Below are 11,333 nucleotides of genomic sequence, written 5' to 3' on the forward strand. Positions count from 1 at the left end.
ATATTGTCAAGTGCCATACAGCAGAAGTTCTCTTAACTCACCACCATGTCACTGATTTCTACAATTAACCTCCCAAGTGATGCCAACGAAATGCTGACCACTCTGAGCCAGCGGACAATTTTCTAGCCAGTTTCTCATCAGTTTCTTGTCAAGAATCAGGTGTGTTTCCTTCCAAACATGTTTTGTCAGTTGCACTTGTTATTGTAATTACATAATCAATGAAATATCATGAGAACAAATGTACTATATGTGTAAAAAGAAAATCAAATTATGTCTGGAAAAAAATTCTTGATAAAGGATGGCTAAAAAATATTGCTGTTTGGCCAGGCATAGTGACTCACGCATATAATCCCAGCACTTTGGGAAACCAAAGCAAGAGGATCACTTGAGCCCAGAATTTCAAGACCAGACTGGGCAATAGAGCAAGACCCCATTTTTACAAAAAAAAATAAAAATTAGCTGGGCGTGGGGGCACATGCCTGTAGTCCTAGCTCCTTGGGAGGCTGAGGCAGGATGACTGCTAGTGCCCAGGAGTTCAAGCTGCAGTGAACTATGATCACCCCACTGCATGCCAGCCTGGGCAACAGAATGAGACCTTGTCTCAAAAAAGAATATATTGCTGTCAAATTATGTGTGGACAAGAAAGAAGTAAAAGGAAAAGTATAAAACTCCAAATGCGCTAAAGTCAGACTACTTTGCAGGCATCTTTAAGTCTGTGCCACTGCAAAGAAATTGAAACTGCAAATTGAGGACAGTGAATTTTGCAGGCGGTTTATGCAAGATAACCCATGTTGGAACTCGAGCCAGCAGACCAACTCTGCAAACATAAGGCCCTGTATCAAACTGTTGGTAAGGGAATGTACATTTTATGGTTTAAATTAAAATAAAATATTTATATGCATCTTGTGGCATTTCATCCTTTTGCTGAGTTTTCTATTAAACAAGTAATTGCCACTCTGGTAATTGAATACTAGGGCTTCTCCTCTACAAATATAAGGGATTTTTCCTCAAATTATTACTCGCTATGTGACCTTAGGTGATTTATCTAAACTTTCCCAGTGATGGCTGTCTTGTCCGTGAGATGAGACTGAGCCCCTAACTCACAACGTGCTTGTGTGGCTTGTGGTAGACAATGTGTATTAAAGTGTTTGTTCAACATGAAGGCACCGATCAAATGTTAGTGACTCATCATCATCATTGTTGGAACCTCCTGTACTGAGATTCATTCATATCACAAAGCAGAGAACTCACAAGGCCAGAAACACTTATGGCTCCCGCAGACTCGCCAAAGGTGGTCACAGAGTTGGGGTCCCCACCAAAGAACTCGATGTTCTTCTGGACCCAGGAGAGAGCAGCCACCTGGTCCTTGAAGGCCCAGTTCCCCGGAGCATGCTGATCCCACGTGCTGAGGACAAGAGGCAGGGTGAGAATTCTCAGTCGACCATGGTGTGTTTCCCACGGCCCCAGAAGTTCTCAGCAGAGGCTGTGGGCAGGTGTCAGTGGGGAGGGGACTGAGAGTCAGAGGACTGGAGGAGCTAGGAAAACCAGGCTCAGTTCTCACACTTTGCTGGGATTTGAATTTCTTTGAAAATTTGATGAAAGCTATGTACCCAAGAAAAATGCACGTACAATATTGTAGGTGCAATTTCAAGTATTCATAGGCTCCTCAGAATCTAGAAATCCTATGTTGCCCAGGCTGGTCTGGAATCCATGAATCCATTCCTGAGAGTTGGTCTGTACAAGAAAGCAAGAGTTTCCTGAGCACAGAATTTTTCGCTAAATTAATAATATAGTAACAATAATAGCAGCTACAACACGTACCAGACACTGTCCTAATGGCTTTAGGGCTAATACTCCTACAGTCCTCATACCTATGAGGTAGGTGGTGCTGGGTTTTCTCCCTTTGCTTCTTTGGGTCCTCTCCACCCTTCTCTGCCCTGCCCCCCCCAAAGTTGACCTCTAGGAATGACATCACCCAGGCCTCACCTGCGTGCCGTGAGGGTGGGCTGGAGAGAGACTGGGATGTTTATCCCACCACCCCATGCTCCCTCTCTGCTGGCAAGTGCTTGGGCAGAGACTGCATTTCTCCACAGCAGCAGCTCATGCCAACTCTCTGCCGCTAAACCGGTGAGCATGTTGTCAGAAGACCAATGTATATATCAACTCTTTCATTCAGACACAGATAGGTTAAACCCCCTTGCCCAAGAGCTACAAAGCTGCAGATTTGGATTTGGGATCTCATGTTCCCATGCTGCTGCCCCGGCATAATTGCATGTTTCCGGGATGGAATCAATGGGAGAATATATGAAGCAAGTGGAAATGTCATAGAACCAAAGAAATGTCTAGACAGAAAACATGCATGCAGTGCACACCATATATGCACGTCATCCTGGGGCACATGCTACTCCCCTCCATTCCCCAGTCCCCCAAACTGCTCCTCCCCCTGGGTCCCTTTCTCTGTCCATGACCACTGGCTCTGACCCCACCTTCTCTCCCCTAGGCCCCTGCATCTAATCAAGAGTCAAGCCCTGCCAATTTTACCTTCATCTACCTATGTTCCATTCTACTGTGGCTCCCACCCTGGTCCCTGTTTCTCCATCTGTTTATCCTGAGAAGCATTATACCTTGTGGTTACTATCTCAGCTTCTAGCACAGGATTCACAGCCTGGCCACTTATTATCTGGGTGGCCTTGGGCAAGTCACTTAACCTGCTTTGCCTCCATGATTCTCACGTATAAAATGGGGATAATCATAGTGCCTACTCCACATGGTTGCGAAGCTTATCAGTGCCAGGCAGACAATAAGCATGTCATACACACATGTAGCTAATGCTTTTGTGGTTCAACCACCCCATGGCCTGCATCAAGACAGTGCCTCCCAGTGGGGCTCCCCACATGCAGCTGGGCATCCCTGGCTCAGCCTCCATTCTGCTCTGGAGTGAGGTTTCTGGCACACTACTCTGAGAAACGTACTACTGGTCCCTCAATCTGTATTGGATAAAGCCCAAACTCTATGTACAGTCTGGCATTCAAGGCCCTTCCTTATCAGGCCTGTCCTTGCCTGTCCATATCCTTCTCCTGCTGTAGCTTTCTCAACCTATGCTCAAAACCAGATACAATAAACAATTGTTGAAAACTTTTCTACCAAAGGAATCTTATGCAGAATCCTAATGTATAGAGCAGCCAGAAGTGTAATTGCTCTGGTCAGGGCACCCGTCAGCCTGTCCTCCTGCCCAGCACTCCCAGAGCCACATCCCAGGGCTACAGGCTCAGTGCGGTTTGCGAAAGTATTGCTTCAACCCCATGTGTTGCTACCTCCCTTCCAACTTCCTAGCCTCTGCACGGGCATCACCCTTTGCCAAACACATGCTCTCTCAATCCCTCCTCCTCAAACCCAGCCACATCCTTCGAGTGCGGCTCCAATGCCACCCCTCTCCCAAAGCCTCCCCGATTCCTTGCAGCTCCTTCCTCTGTTTCCACAGCCCTGTGGCACCTCACTCTTGGAGAATTAACCATGTCCTGCTTGGAAAGTGGATATTTTTGTCCCTGCATTATGTCCCCCATAGTCAGGAGCCTCTGAAGGGCAGGATTCATGTTGGAATCATTGCTGCTTTTCCCACAGTACGTGACTGTGATCCCCAGGCATGATCCTGGCCCTGCCTCTCACTCCTCCTCTTTACTTACATTGGACCCTGCTCATGACTTCTCCTGCCATGTTTTAGGCAAGATAATAGAAGTGGTCAAGAGACCTAGCTCTGTTTTGTGACCCCTGGGAAGTTGCTTGACCTCTCTGGGCCTCCATTTTCCAGCTGTGAAATGAGAATAACAGCAGAGAACCTTCCATGAAGGATTATTTTGCTGGTGAGTTGAAATAATGCATGGCAAGTGTACAGCACCACCCGTGGTTCAGTGAGTGCTCAGCACATGTTAGGCGTGATTGGAGGAGGAAAGCCACTGTGATGGAGTGATGATTCTCAGGTGAGCATTCGAGGATGTTGGGGGTGAGGTTCAGGTAGACACTACCAACTGCTCACACAAACAGTGCCCTCGTCTTCCAGGGCACACAGCGGGGCTACATTGCCTCAGCCTGCTTGCACCTGAATATGGCCACGTGACTGAGTTCTGCCAATGGTGAGTGAACAGAAATGGTGAGTGCCAGCCTGCAGGCTGGGCCTGGAGACCCTCCCTTCCATGTTCCTCCACGTTCTCTCCATCCACCCACCAAATGCAGACGATCTGGGGCCCTAGAGAATCCACATCAGAGCTCAAGATCCCTGGTTGACCATGGGGAAGGATGTCTGTCAATCAGGGATGCTCAATTAAACTTTACTCAAGTGAGAAAGAGATTGTTATTGTTTTAAGCCATCAAAATTTGGGGATTTATCTGTTACAGCTGCAAAAATTACCAAAGTAATTAGGGCCAGCTTTGTTCAATGTCACAGAAGGCTCACCCTTTCTTGGGTTGCTAGGCTCTGTCTATGGCTACTGCACAGCTGCCCCTTTGGGATCTGGGGTGTCGATCACTGGGAGAGACTCACGTGAAGAAGCCAAATATTCCCAGCCGGTACTGGGCGATCACAACCTGCACGTCCTTGTAGGCAGCCAGGGAGGACCCATCAAAGATGGAGGCTGAGCCAGTCTGAAAGGCACCCCCCGGGAGCCATACCAAGACCTGAGGAGGGGAGAGGAACATCCAATCAGCCCACCAGGCCCCACCGCCCCTCCTCATGCGGTTTGGGGCATAGGTTCTTCAGGTGAAATATAAATGTCCCACTTGCTAAGCAGGGTGCGAGGCCTGTCATTTGAAGAACGCCCAGGGTGACGCATGTAGGCTCTGGCACCTGAGTGCCTGTGTTTGACTCCCAGCTCTGCCACTGACTATCTGTGTGACCTTGGCCAGATTACTTAACCTAAGGCTCATTTTTCTCATCTGTAAGATGTGAAGAAAGAAAGCATCTCACTTATGAAGGTATCATGAGGTTTAAACAAAATTCTGCATTTAAAGCTCATAGAATAGTGAGCGATAGCACATTTCAAGTTTCAAGTACTCAGAAAGTGTTCACTAAATACCAGTGAACCTGTGACCTACAGGAAGATGGAAATCACTGTAAGCCATGTATAAGAACAAACACAGAAAAGCTCTCTACTTTCAGAGAGAGAAGAGGAGGGGAGAGGAGGGGAGGGGTTTTGGGGAGGGGAGGGGGAGAAAAAGAGGAGGAAGAGAAGAAGAAAGAGGAGGAGGAAGGCAGAAGAAGGAGGAAGGAGCAAGAGGAGGAGAAGAAGAAGGAAAAAGGATGAAAGATGAAGAAAGGAAGAAAAAGAAGAGAAGAGTCACATGCAATGGCTCACGCCTGTAATCCCAGCACTTTGGGAGGCTGAAGCGGGCAGATTGCCTGAGTTCAGGAGTTCGAGACCAATCTGGGCAATATGGTGAAACCCTGTCTCTACTAAACAAAAAATTTGCTGGGCATGGTGGCAGGTGCCTGTAATCCCAGCTACTCGGGAGGGTGAGGCACAAGAATCGCTTGGGCCCTGGTAGCAAAGGTTGCAGTGAGCCAAGGTTGCACTACCACACTCCAGCCTGAGCGACAGACTGAGACGCTGCCTCAAAAACAAACAAACAAACAAACCAATAAATAAATAAATAAATAAGGGAAGAGTACAAACTTAATTGATTAGAAACATTGGGACCAGGGAACATAAAACATTATTTAAATGACATTACCTCTATTTATATATTTAATAACAAATCCCTTCCATTCTCTGTCTTAAGGTCATATTAGATATTACAGTCTTTGGGACGGATAAAGAGAGGGAAGCCTCTGAGGAAAGGGGAGGTGGACAAAGCGCTGGCTTTGGTGCCAGGATCTAGCGCCTACTGTGTGTACAACATGGAGCAAGTCAGCTATGCCCTTCCTGTGCCTCATCTTCTCCATCTGTGGAATGGGTCCAAATCATCCTTACCCACTGAGTTAGTGTGGGAGTTAAATGAGATGATGTACTGTGCCTGGCACACAGCAAGCACTTAATAGGCATTGCTGTTATGATACAAGAGAGCCAATTTCCCCTGGCAGAGACACAGGGAAGAGAGGAGGGTGTGAGGGCGTGGCTGAAAAATAGAATATGCCTTTCCCCCGCTCACTGACACAGGGATATTTTATGTTCTTAAAGGAAACACTTAACATGATTACCTGTCTTCATTATAAACAGAAAAGTTGGAAGATAAAATTATCGTCTTTGAAAAAGGATTCCCCAAATTTTAAAAAAGTCAGGCTCCTTTTAAGCAGTGTCTTTTCTGAAAGTTTACAGGTCACTAAATACGCAACAGAGAGGAAAAACAAACAAAAATTAAACGTCAAGTCACTGCCAATAAAGAATCAATCAGAAAAACTGATCACCTGAATCTATCACACAAACGATTTTTTAAAATTGTTGATGTGATTACATTTCCCTTTTACGCAACAGGGGGTAGGTCCAATTCCAGACATGCAGCTGCCCGGCCTGGATCCCCGGCCAAGGTCCTGCAAGCTGGAACCCCAAACGCAGCAGGCAGCCTTACGGGGAGCTTGGAGCCTGCATCGGCGTGGGCCGGCGCATAGATGTTAAGGTACAGGTAGTCTTCTGACACTCGGAATTTGGGGTAATGCACCTCGAGCATGTGTTGATCTAAGAGCAGCCACTCTGAGTTCTGGAGGCACCTTAGAGAAGGAAAGGAGAAAACCCTCAGAAAAAGTTATCAGCAAACTTGCCTGGGAAGGGCCAGTTCTTGTGACAGTGGGGAGGCCTGTACATCTCCTCTGCCTGAGCAGAAGAGCAGCTACTGGTACAAAGTCCAATCATGCCCAAACCCCCATGGTTTCCAAAACAAACAAGCAAGCAAACTATAATTATCTTTTATCTGGTTCCTGGGTAGGAAAGAACGCTGTGTAAAATAATTGTACCATTACCCCCGCCACCCTCCCATGCCTACACCCACCACCGCAATAGAGACACACATAATGACCGGAGCTGGCCCAACAATTCCCCAAACCGTAGAGGGCAAGACACAGTGGAATACCAAGGGCTTTGCCCCTGTGGCTCCCTCTTCTGTCCCCAGAAGAGCAAGGAAACATTTCCCTCTCTACCTGGAACCAACCGAGAGAGACTGGCAGGGAGACTCCTGCATCCAGGCTTTGCTCAAGCCGGGCCCTCTGCCTGGACTGCTGGCTCACCATATCTGTATGCTCACATTCTTCCCTTTGTTTTAGCTTCACTCCAACTTGCCACCTCCTCCCAGAAGCCTTCTGAGATTTCTCCAGCTCGACCATAGCCCTTCTTTAGAAATACCTACCTATTTTGCGTTCTTTCCCAGAATGTGACCTAGGCTTGTGAATGTGCGTTATCATCATCCCCAGTTCAACTGTGAGCAGCTAAAAGCCTAGGACTCTGTATTAGTCACCTCTGTACCTCAGAGCGCCAGCACAGAGCGTGATACACCATAAGATTAAGCAAGGCTATGAATGTGAATGCTTCCACCATACTCCATGTGCAATCAATGCTAGTTGCTTTGTTAATAGAATAATGTGCAATATCGCTGCACATCTTCTCCTGAGAGGCTTTTATGCATCCTTGCCCCTTTGTGTGTTGCCGATCAGGCCTCAGCACTTTCAGTAAAGCCATCTCTGACCTTCCATCAAAGCCAGGCTGCTGAGCCTCTGTTTCCCCTCAGCACCCTTCTCTGATACCCTCATGGCTTCCCTTGCCATCTTATACTTTAACCGTCAATTACTGTTTTCATTCCTGCCACCATCATTCATTTGCATGCTCCCTGAGGACAGCTGTGACTCATCCCCTGCCATGTCCCCAGGCCTAATGGAGAGCCAGCTATCGACTTAGTTGTCAATGAATATTAGTTGGATGAATGAATGAATGCACGAACAAATGAGTTTCAGCTTAATGTCCTCAGTCCTTGGGCCACATGGGGTCCTCTTCTGTGGCTCAGGGAATATCCTGGCACCAGAGTTTCTTCTGCCAGGAACCCATGTGTCCCAATGCGAGAGCCTGACAGAATCTAAAATGTTGGAAGATTCTAGGGGATTTTCAAGTCTCACTGCTCACCCATTAGTCTCACCTCATCCCTCCACAACTGACTTGGTGACGGGTTACCTACCTGAGCTTGGGGACCCAGGAGCTCCCTACCTCCCAGGGTGCCTGTGTCACAGAGACACATCCATACATTCATTCCACGGGTATTTATGGAGCTCACCATGGGCCAGGTTGGACTGCTGGAGCTAACACCCTTCTAGTGTGGTTCTTCCCAATAAAACCCTCACTCAGTCTGACCTAGAGGCTAAGCTTGGGTGACAGTTCACAAGAAGACACCGGGACAGTCCCTTCTGACCAAAGGACTCAGTAAGCCCATCTCAGCATTTCCAAAAAACCTGACTGGTGATCAGAGTCTTTAGAGAGTGTTCAGATAATAGTTTCCTGAGCTCAGCTTGGGATATTCTGATTCAGGAAGTTCAGAAGGGAGCGTGGGGAATCTGCATATTTTTAAATATGCCTCCAACGACCTGGCCATCAGTAGGTTTGGGAGTCAGGGGATTACTGAACCACTTGCCCAAGTCTCAAGCCCTTTCTCTCCCTCCTCCTGGACCCATGCCAAACCCTCTTCTTTCCCACTGGGCTGCATGACCTGCATTCCCACAACTCCCAGAGTCACAACCCACCCATGGTCCCGAACCTGGTCTTACAAATTAGGGTAGGAGGTGGCTTCTCGCAGGTTATCCCAGGGTGGTGCAGGCTGCGGATTTGTAAAACGCAGGGGTCCCAGCGGAGGAGCTGCAAAGGGGACTCCGAGGAACACATTCACAGGCACGGGGCTTCCCAGCACAGTGACTTGCTTGCCCTGAATCCATCCCAGCCTCGTGTTCCTCTGTGGCCCTTCAGCAGAAGGCCCTGAGGGAACACATGGGAGGAGTCAGGAGCAGGCTGGGGACAAGTAGGCTCATGGCCCAACCTGGGGCTCCCCAGTGGGGACACACTTCCTTCACCTGGAGGCTGTGCAGCCGGCGGTATCCAGGTTCCCTCTCCATGAATCCATGTCTGTGGCTTCTTCCAAGATTGCTGTAGAAGTCAACCTTATGAAAGCACTGACTTTCTTTCCCCTAGAGCCCCGCACAGAATTTTCCCCATTCACTCGGGAACCCATCTCCCTTCTGCTGAGAGCTCTTTCTTTCTACAGGATGGACACACGCCAAACTCCATAGATCCTAGGGTGCCACAAACTCATCTTCCCAGGGGTTCCTACACTTCTGTCCCTTCCACACCCTCCAGCACCATTGCTGGCACATCTGTGCAGCACCTGCATGCTTAGCGTCTTTTAATTTTTTTCTTAAAATTTAATTTCAATAAACTCCTTTTAAAATTTTACCTAGAAGACTTCCAAGTAATAACATCTATGGAATTGTGGTTTTGGTGAGTTAGGTATCTACTTTTGAATACATATGAATATTCATGGGTGAAAATTTTAAATTCTCATGCAGATGCTACCTGAAATCAACCATATACTTCCAGGAATATGAAGATGGCACTTCGGGAGACTGGGCATGCAAGCATCTCAGTTTCCACACAGAACGTGGAGCCTTAGGAAGGAAACTGCCCAGCTACTTACTTAGCAGGACCCGGGTGTCTTGGCACTGTTTCTAATGTCATTTCATTACTGAAAATCCTGTCGCTGAAGCCAGGAGTGCAGATGCACAGGCTCTGTTCCTCACGCCTCCCCAGTACTCAGGATAGAGCCCCTCTAAGCCCCTTGCAGGGTGTGAGCAACACAAGGGCAGAACCTGGGTCTTCCGTGCACTACCCACTCCCACTCCAAGAAGGAAGCTCTGGCTTCTCAGCAACACCAGGACATTGGTGCCATCAAAGTATCACATAGCTTTCCACGGACCCTCAGACACCTCTGACAAATAACTTCACTTCTACCAGTGGAAAATCCTCCCCCCACTCCATCTTCTGAGAGCCCTCCTTTCCCACTGGATACCTCACCCTTGGAAGCGGCTGCAGGGACCCAGATAGCCCAAATTAGGATCTGGCCTGGGTGCACCCAATTCCCATTCATTTGGCTGCTGCCTAAACTCCGTGAACATCCACAGTGGCTGCTGGCCTCAGAAAGCTTCAGCCGGAGCCAGAATGAGCTTCCTGCTAACAGACAAACGCTGAATAGGCAGGCAGAGGCAGCAGAGTTACTGAAGAACAGCATCAGAGCAATATTTTCAGAGGAACTGACCAAGCAAGACTTTCCTGTTCTGACTTACATAAGAAGAAGCTGATTATTAACTCTTGAGCTAGAGAAAGATAATTTGATAGGCTTTGGACTTCTGAGATGGGAGAAATAGAAAAGACATTCCATACCAGGCAAGACATTTCAGGATTACAAGTTCCAGAGACCCAAGGATGAATGAGGTTTCCAGACCTACCTGTGATGCCAGAAGGACACAGTGCAGGCTGGAGAAGCCAAGAAGTTTCTGAGAAGAGGAAGAAGGTTGCTACTGGGGCAAACAAGTGGCTCTGAAGGCACAAACACTGCCAGCTCTGACTGGCACCCCGGCTGGCCCTGCCAACCAGAGTCTTTGCTGGCCATTTTGTCTACAGCCTCCTTGGCAACCTTGAGGCTTCTTAGATTGTATTATTTCCCCTCTGGTCCTTCATAGTTGCCACCAAAAAGATTCTCCCTGGCCTTCAAATCTTTCCCTTCATCCCACCTGAAACATTATTAATTCTGTACACCACTGCTCACTCAACCTTCTTAAAGCACTTCATGTAAACTATCTTGTTGCCAACACCACCACTCCCATTTTGGATGTCTTTCTTCTTCATCTTCTTCTCCTTTAAAACCCAATTTAACTGCCACCTCTTCCAAGAACCTTCCCCTAATTCTTCTGAACTTCTTAGTACATTGTTTTTCCAACCTCTTATTTTATAATTAGTTGTAGCCGTGACCCTCTTCCCCCTGAGTACACCTAGGACTTTTCCGTTTGACATACTCATCACAGCTTCTCACATGTGCCTTTGGCTTCCCAAAGCTCAGCCCTGGACCTTCTATCTTCACAATTTGCACCATTCCCACTACCAAACTGACTATCAATTTACTTGATTTTTTCTTTAAATTGACATTTTTAAGAAGCTGCTATTAAAGAAAATTGTATCTACCTAGTGCGATAAGGATAGTGTTGTGGGAAGTGCGAGCCAATGTATCTTGCATTTCTACACCACAAAACCATTGCATTTACCTCTAGCAATCATTACAAAGAGGTGGTATATGGTGAAGAAGATCCCAAAAATAAGACAAAG

At 47.5% G+C, this 11,333-nt stretch overlaps 1 protein-coding gene across 1 annotated transcript in view; it reads right to left on the reverse strand.

The window, feature by feature from the left end:
- Positions 1-10,127, reverse strand: part of CES5A (carboxylesterase 5A) — a 29,136-nt gene extending 19,009 nt beyond the window's left edge. Inside the window, 5 exon segments of the mRNA XM_032283907.1 lie at positions 1,252-1,405; positions 4,538-4,671; positions 6,559-6,697; positions 8,732-8,936; positions 10,029-10,127. Of these exon segments, the coding sequence (XP_032139798.1) occupies positions 1,252-1,405; positions 4,538-4,671; positions 6,559-6,697; positions 8,732-8,936; positions 10,029-10,101 (705 nt within the window). The 5' untranslated portion in view covers positions 10,102-10,127.
- Between the last annotated feature and the right edge of the window lie 1,206 nt (positions 10,128-11,333).

Source organism: Sapajus apella, unplaced genomic scaffold (assembly GCF_009761245.1).
Source record: "Sapajus apella isolate SASKATOON/1434 unplaced genomic scaffold, GSC_monkey_1.0 scaffold15, whole genome shotgun sequence".
NCBI lineage: Eukaryota > Metazoa > Chordata > Mammalia > Primates > Cebidae > Sapajus > Sapajus apella.